The sequence below is a fragment of the Zerene cesonia genome, chromosome 20 (assembly GCF_012273895.1).
Source record: "Zerene cesonia ecotype Mississippi chromosome 20, Zerene_cesonia_1.1, whole genome shotgun sequence".
Lineage (NCBI taxonomy): Eukaryota > Metazoa > Arthropoda > Insecta > Lepidoptera > Pieridae > Zerene > Zerene cesonia.
In genome coordinates, this window is record NC_052121.1 from 2872832 (window position 1) to 2881689 (window position 8858).

Here is an 8858-nt window from a genome sequence, read left to right on the forward strand (position 1 = left end):
CTTCACAGAAATTCAGCTTGTTGGGACTTTATGTAACTTCACCCTCATTTTTTGGTCTAAATTGACCGGACTAAATTATCATTTGATATAATACTGTCTTGTATGTAAATAATACTTAATTAGGTAACATGGATAACACACTCAGTAGCACTATTTGAGCATTCTTCATATTGTTTGAGCATATTTGTATCTTCTCGTTGAACACATACACATTTTGGTTTATCACCACCAGGCTCATAGAGTTGACGGGGGACTCCCACCCAATTTCTTTTTATTCCACCACTGTAACAATAAATAAATTTTTATAATTGTAAATTGTAATTGGTCTCATCATCAGCCCATATAATATGTTCCCACTGTAGTGACACAGACAGGCCTCCTGTGATGGTTTAGGCCAAAATCCACCATGCTGGCCAAGTATGGGTTGGTGAAAGTCACAAATCATTGAAATTTTTATTTGTAAACATGCAAGTATCCTCACGATTTTTTGTTTCACAGTTTCGAACTGTGATGATGTGAATAATGAGGCTGAGCCAACTCTCCTCTATAAGTGTTCTATCATTATGATCTACTAGCTGCGCCCTACGGTTTCACCCGCGTAAGTCTGTATCCCGTAGGAATATCGGGATATAAAGTTGCCTATATGTTATTCCAGTTGTCCAGCAGTCTACGTACCAAATTTTATTGCAATTGGTTCAGTAGTTTTTGCGTGAAAGAGCAACAAACACACACACATCCTTACAAACTTTCGCATTTATAATATTAGTAGGATAAGTAGGAAGTAGGATGAAAGTGTTGGTAGTAGAGCATGATTCCCTTATTACAGTTGCTAGTGTGTTTATAATAGTGTGATTACAACAAGATGGAGGAAAAAAAATTCCAATTCAAGTGTAGACTAGTAATAGGAACATGGGTGTTTATATTTTATATTTGTTGACCCAACAGTCGTTGCCCAGTGTTTGCAATTATGCTTTGGGCAAACTGTCAATTGTACAAACTTGAAAAAAAATGAAGCTTTCTAATTGTCGGCAGAAAGTGTCTAAAGTAATTCTATTATATCCTTCTGTCGACAATAACAAACAACAAAAAGAAATTAGAAACACATGAAATAGAGAAATCACTACAGCTGTTCACACATGATACTATGACCAATGGAAACAGAGAATTATTTTATATTTAAATATTAAATATTATAATTACAAAGATTTAATAAAAAAATTATCATAACACAAAACACACTATTTGTTTCAAATGTTGATAGAGGTAGATGAAACTATTAAGTGCATAATTCATTTATGATTATTAATGAGATAACATGGTTTTCAATGGGAGTATCAAGTAATACAATGAGGTGCACTTATAAAAATGCAATCATGGAAAAACTAGCTATGTATAATAAAGGATATAGAAATAATTATCACAAGCTCTTAGGCATTCTTTTAAAGTTAGCATAGTTGAATCCAGGTCAAAGCTTTCTCTCAATAAAAATATAGCTAAAAAAAATATCAACTAGAAGTAGGTTACTAGGTAGATTGTAAAAACTGACAATATTTAAATAAGAAATGCAAACAAAATAATAGACTGAATTCTTTTATGACCATTGTACATAAAAGATTCTCATATAAAACTAGCTGACTTGTGCAGACAATGATCTACCAGGTCACAATATCTTGTGGGTAAAACAGATTGTTTCAATCTGGGCCTACCAATAAATACGAGAAAATCATAATAATCAGTCAAATTGTTTCAGAGGTATGAATGGCAGCAAATACTGACACCAGAATATTATTATTTGGCAAAGTTTTTGTATGCAGACGGAATAGCTCTAAAATATTTACCTAGATTTTGAACACCACACTCTGGTACCTTCTGTTTCACTCCAGGCAACATTACATGGAGGGTATAATTGGTCTTGTTGCTTAGCATTCTCTTTTTCTTCCTTACAATTCTTCAACTTGTTCCTAATTTCTGCCATATATTGGGTTTCAGTTCCATCAGAGTTATAATATCTGCCCTGTAGTACTCCTAAAATAAACCAATAATATAATTGAGGGGATTAAAAAATTTGTATCAAATCTATTAATGATACAACAATTAATTTTCACAAATTTGACTAAATCCAAGCAATGAAGATGAAAAATATATATAAAGAAATTAGATTTACTACTAGCGATCCTGGCTTTGCTCAAAGTATATATACTGTTTTATAACACTTGGAAAGCAGTGATATATTCATTGACGAAAGAATTTTTGGTAGTGTACTTTAAAAGAAACGAAAGTCTGCTTAATTAAGATTATTTGAATTAGTAATAAATCTGTACCTACTACAATAATTTCGCAGGAATTCAGAGTTATAATTTTCATAACTAACGAAATACTGGACTCATATTCACTTACCCACATATTTGTATTTGTCATGGAAAGTTTTTCTCCAGTGCATTATGGCAAATATATCATCACATTTCAAGTTCAAAATATGATCTTTGTCTTCACTTTCATCTTCAAAATTTCCACTTACAAGAGCTCTAGTACCATCCTTACCTAGACGAAATAAATAAGTTTTTACTAATGTGTCAGTTATTAAACACATGCATTACATCAGTTGATTATTTTATTAATTACCTATGAAATAGTGGTATGAACGTCCTTTTGCATAGTGTATTTTGCCACTGGAGACATCGAAAATAGACCCCATAACAGCTAAATATAGTTCTTTATGTTCATCACCATTATGCTTTGCTAGTTCTTCTTGTGTTAAAGTTAATTTATAAGATTTAACATTTTCAGAGATTGAACTAGTCATGAATCTCTTATTAACTAATATGGCTAGAATACAAATTATAACTGAATAAAAAATAATTCTCTTTTTTTCTATCAGGAATTTTCCAAATGACATTTTTTTACTTTGCTTATGAGTTTGACACAAATCTTGATTGTAGTGTTGACCGTAATTTAATGAACACAAAATACTTCTTCAAAATAATAAATGACCTACTATTACTAGAGTTAATAAAAACAATATGATAACTGTTATAGAGGATTTACTGGTTAATTATTTTTGTAAGTAGGTACGTTAATATTTTACTTAATTTTAACAAATTATGAATTACTTACTCTGTGGATATTAGTACCACAGATTAATAATATGCTAAGTTGTTCGGTTCCTATTGTTTATTTATAATTTATAGATACATAATAGCTTTTAGTACTCAAGGAACTCGCACGTATCTACCTAACGTGGGGAAAGAATTTATGAAGTCGGTCCAGCTGTTCTTTAGATTAGTGCTATCAAATAAACAAATACAACACAATCACACACAACCAGAATCTTTAGCTTTATATTATTGGGTATTTATAAATATATATACAGGTACTAGCTGCGCCCCGCGGTTTCACCCGCGTAAGTCCGTATCCTGTAGGAATATCGGGATAAAAAATAGATGTTGGCCGATTCTCAGACATACTCAACATGCACACAAAATTTCATAAGAATCGGTCAAGCCGTTTCGGAGGAGTTTGGCAACGAAAACTGTGACACGAGAATTTTATATATTAGATATATATTTTCTTTTTTTTTCCTCCACATAGTGTCATTGAAGTTCTCGGAAATTTAAAAATCTCAAATGTCAACTCATCAGTCATACTGCATAGATTATACACTTATATACTCGGTTATACTATGTATTTATTTTAGTTGCTCATAATATAAACAATTAACTATTGCAATTTGTATTTTGTACCAGTTGCAGTATATTCAAAAAAATTTTTGGTTATATCTGTTGCGCTCTGTGTTCATTATAATTTAAAATTATAAAAGACAGCCTTACAATTTCCCCTCAAATTATTAAATATATCTATAATAAATGAACATGAACATGAGATCATGTCAGATTATAAGATTCTATTCATCCCAAAAATCCAGGAGGAGGGTTGTTGTCACAGGACTGGGAGTAGTTTCCCCTTTGGGTTCAAGCAAGGAACTAGCATGGCAAAATTTATTGAAAGGTCATTCTGGTATAGTTTCTTTGGGTGATGAATATAACAAGTTGCCCTGTAGGGTGGCTGGTGTAGTGCCTAAGAAGGGAGATATTATTTTAGAAAAAGCTTTATCTAAAGCGAATTTAAAGTCCATGGCTCCTGCTACTTGTTTAGCTCTTGTTGCTTGTGCGGAAGCATTGTCAGATGCAAAGTGGTTGCCCCAATCTGAAAAAGATAGAGAAAATACTGGAGTTGCTCTTGGAATGGGAATGATTGATCTAAAAGACGTCTGTGATACTAATAATGCTCTACAGCTAGGGTATAATAAAGTGAGCCCATTTTTTGTTCCTAGAATATTACCAAATATGGCTGCAGGTCATGTTAGCATAAAGTATGGTTTAAGGGGTCCAAATCATGCAGTATCAACTGCATGTGCAACTGGGGCTCACTCTATTGGTGATGCTTTTAGATTTATTAGAAATGGAGATGTAGACGTAATGGTATGTGGAGGAGCAGAGTCATGCATTAGTCCTTTGGCCATTGCAGGGTTTTGTCGTTTAAGAGCATTAAGCACATCATTTAATGAGCAACCCAATAAAGCTTCAAGACCATTTGACAAGGATAGAGATGGCTTTGTTATGGGGGAAGGAGCAGCCATATTAATTTTAGAAGAGTATGAACATGCATTAAGGCGAAACGCTAAAATGTATGCTGAAATTTTAGGTTATGGGCTCTCAGGTGATGCCTCTCATATAACTACACCAAGAGAAGATGGAAGTGGTGCTATACTTTCAATGACTAGAGCTTTAAGAGATGCAAATATTGATAAAGAACAAGTGTCATATATAAATGCCCATGCAACCTCCACACCTGTAGGAGATAATATTGAATCCACTGCTATTAAAACTCTTTTTAAAAATCATGTAGAGAATGTTTGCATATCATCAACTAAAGGTGCTCATGGTCATTTATTGGGTGCCGCTGGAAATTTAGAGGCTCTTTTCACAATTCTGTCTTGCTATCATAGTGTAATGCCACCTACCATAAACTTGGAGAATCCCATTGATGACTTAAATTATGTAGCTCATACCTCAAAAACATGGAATAGTGAAAAACGAGTTGCACTGAAAAATTCATTTGGCTTTGGGGGAACCAATGCTACTTTGTGTATATCTAATGTGAATTAGGGATTTTAAGAATAAAACATAATACTTTATTTAATTATAGTATATTTAAAACTGAGTTACAAATGTTTTTTTCCTGATTTCATAACAAAGGCAAAACAGCCAATGACTCAACATCATGCTATATAAGCTTCTCTTAAATACCTGAAATTAATCCATTCTTTACCATGTTAAGTAAAGCAATGAAAATAAAATAATTTGATCAAAAAAGGCTACTATATTTCATTACAAAGCTCTAATTTAAATAGTAAATATTTGATAAATGCTGGGTTCTATCCAGTCGAGTTGTGAATAATATCATAAAACAGTTTAACTCATTCAAACATGCACTTTATTTATTCCTATATACTACCATCTCAATGATATATGTATATAAGACGGCATTTTACTCATTCTACAAGCACCTTTGACTTATGGACATTCAAATCCAATATTTTATAGAATTTCCAATCTTACATGAGGAACATGATCATCTGAGATTATTGTTTTAAGAACTTATGAATGCAACACGGAATTATAGTATTATAGGAAAATGTACTAATGTTGCTGTTACTTAAGTGTTATTCTCATGTTAAGCCATGCTATTGTAATAACTATCATAAAAATTCAGTAAGAAGAATCTAGGTAGCTGCAAAATTAAAGATTAATTCCAATGTGAAAGATAAAAGGTAATTTAATAGTGCAGTTTGAATGTCACTGTATTTATTCCATTAATCTGCTTGTTTGTCCTGTTTTTGAAACCCTTTCTGCATCTGAGGCGTATTTACACATAACTGAGCAAATTTCTGGCGTAAATTTTGCCTCAATTCCTGCCTTTTTTCCGTTATGTTCCTTCGTGATTTAAATTCCAGTACTTCTTCTAATGGTATATAGCTGGTATCCTGTTCTTCGTCAGATGAACATGTGTCCTGAACATAAAATTATAATCAGTTATTTTTATTACTTTCGATTTGACCACCCTGATAGCAAATAATAATCATGAAGCAGAAAAATTTCCATCATAACCTAAAATAATACTGAAGTTGGCAAAATGTTACATTTTTTCACATACATCAACAATCAATTTAATTTACATGAAAGTCTATTATATATGTTTGGAACCATCAACCAATCAATAACATTTGAATCAATGAACCAATCTCAAAAATTATTTCACAGCTAAATATGTATGTGATCACTGAATGCTTTAAGCTAAATTGCTATGTACCACAGGCGAAGCCTTATTATAGTAGAAGTGCTATTGTATAAAAAAGGCATTGGGAATGTATTAAAAAAATAATCGAAACTTGAATGTGCAAGTCCAACATACCAGCATTTCTTGTAAAGAAAGTGTGAAGCCAGTACAGGAAAACTTATCACTCTTGGATATATCTAGACAGTCGCCTCTCTCGTGATTACAGAACCCTTCTGAGCATGCTACCTCTGAACCCTCAGGTGAACTCATAAGTGAGGATGATCCAGACATAGTTTCACAACATCCACCATTGTTACCAGACGAGTAACCACAATCATGTGAGTGCTCATTTGGTGAATGGTTTCCATTTTTAGCATGCTTCTCGTTCGTTTTCTTTGGCGAACGGTGCTCCGTATAATCATCTTGGCACGAATGGCAACCATCTGCATTGGTTTGCATTGCTTCGTAACATAAATTATAATTTTGTGGTGATAATAAATCGGTTGGCGTGTCTCTCGCTTCTTGTAAACATTCCTCGCAATCGCATTTTTCTTCGGGTTCTTCGGAATCGACCTCCTGTTCAGAAAAATTAACATAATAATTATTTTTTACAAAACCAAATAAAAATAAACCACTTTGAAGTTGTCAGATCTATACATAGAATGGGCTGCACCGAGGCTTTCAATTAATTTGAAGTTAAAATTAATTTTTAATTAATTCATTAATTTGAAAATGAGATATAAAAACATTACAATAAATATAATTCAGGATGCAGCATCAAATTTGATTCTATAAGAACAATGAATTCAAGAAATAATGTGATATAGATAAGTATCATTGTGTGAATGCAAATTGCTTTTGCAAATTGCATTAAGTACAATTATAAATATTATACGTACTTTGCACTTGTTTTCAATAGCTTGCCTTTCCTTCTTCTTGCGCCGTTTTAGTTTCTTCTGTTCTTTCCTTTGTTGTTTGGTCAATTCTTCTTGAGTTATCTCATCGTACAGCAATTGTAGTTTGGAGACTCCACTTTTCAGCTCCACAGCCGTTTCGAATTTGCGATAAAGCGCTTCAACTCCCACTGCAGCTAAGGTCTGACATGTTCCTTCTTCCTCCCGTAATCGTAGTGAAATGCGTTGCAGCCGTTCATATATGCATATTCCGAGACAAATGAGCACCTGTGTTATACAATCATTATCATTTCATGTCTTCACGAAAAAAAAAATACAATATTTTACAGTCTAAAAATAAAAATAAATGATTGAGCCAATTTTGTAGTCTTCATTATCAGTCTATAATTTTTTTCCCTTGTAGTGACAACGGGACAGGGTCCTATATGAGGAAGGATAAGTCTATATACTATAAAGTATTGGGAGTGCTCATGGAAAAATTACACAAAAATTATTGCTAAAATTGCTAGGCTATTTATTATCAAGAAATCTTCATTAGCAGAAGACAATATTTACCTCTTCCTGCGCAATTTCCAAAGTTTTTGCGTGTCGTTCTCGGTGATTCCCCAGGAGCTCTGGTTCAGCTCGAGCTATGAGATGCGCGATGTAATCGGTTTTGGCTTGAAGGTGTAAATGCTTGTCCAACAGACATCTCTTGATGCCTCCATATAAGGCTCCGACATAACCTTTCTCTTTTTGAGGCTCCTTTTCTTCAACCAACAACTGATATGCCCTAAGAACCTGTGGTTTAAAAACAATAATTCAACTTTAAAATCTTATAAAGTTATATTTAACTAGCGGCCCGCCTCGGCTTCGCCCGTGGTACATGTATAGCCTATAGCCTTGCTCAATAAATGGGCTATGATAATGGAAAATACACAAAATGTTTCATTACCAAAATGAAAATATTGACTTACAAAAATATATCTACAGTATCTAAGCTTAACTCGATTACTGTTGATCCTTTAGATTTGAAAACATTTATATTACTTTTAATTAAGTATAATAGTGAACTAATTTAGTAATTATTAAGTATGCAAATTATAACAATAATTTTGAAAAGTTTTTGCATTGCTTTTTAATTTGCTAGTTACATAATTCATGAATTTTTTGTTTTTGCATTTCCATCAATATTATACTTCTTTTAGAACTTATTTATTTCAATGTACTTGGTAAGAAATGCTTCTGAAAGTGTAATTTAAAAGATAATACAATTGAACAGCAAAATCTAGCTTTTGGAGACTTTGGTTGTTAAATAAAGTAGTAATAAGGTATGAACCTTATCATTTATCTTATGTTATCAGTGATAAATTATGGTGATTCACTTCAGTATGATGTTGGAAAAATAAATTATTTTTTATACATGTAAATATAAGATTTTTTTTGTCCAATTTTATGGACTGAATATCAATTTCAACATAGTATTTATTTCAACACAACATAATTATTTATTATGTTAATTTTTGAATTTCAAGAGAAAACAGATTTTCTTTTAATTCATTTCGGAGCAAGCTAATGCGTTGGGAAGTGTCCCCAGATTAAACTTAAATAAAAATTGAAAAAAAAAAA

General features: G+C 32.3%; 3 protein-coding genes across 3 annotated transcripts in view; 2 read left to right on the top strand and 1 right to left on the bottom strand.

Moving 5' to 3' along the window:
• LOC119834841 (protein tramtrack, alpha isoform-like) overlaps positions 1-8858 on the top strand; it is a gene marked incomplete at its 3' end in the record, with an annotated part of 33353 nt that overhangs the window by 14713 nt on the left and 9782 nt on the right. The window lies entirely within an intron of this gene.
• Positions 80-2940, bottom strand: LOC119835122 (neuferricin). The gene is made up of 4 exons (XM_038359778.1): positions 2623-2940; positions 2398-2541; positions 1839-2025; positions 80-282 (listed from the first exon to the last, which is right to left on the bottom strand). Exons 1-4 carry the CDS (start codon positions 2894-2896, stop codon positions 120-122), a joined length of 768 nt encoding a protein of 255 aa, XP_038215706.1. The 5' UTR covers positions 2897-2940; the 3' UTR covers positions 80-119.
• On the top strand, positions 3666-5220 carry LOC119835120 (3-oxoacyl-[acyl-carrier-protein] synthase, mitochondrial). The gene has a single exon (XM_038359776.1). The coding sequence runs from the start codon at positions 3864-3866 to the stop codon at positions 5163-5165; it is 1302 nt and encodes a 433-aa protein (XP_038215704.1). The 5' UTR covers positions 3666-3863; the 3' UTR covers positions 5166-5220.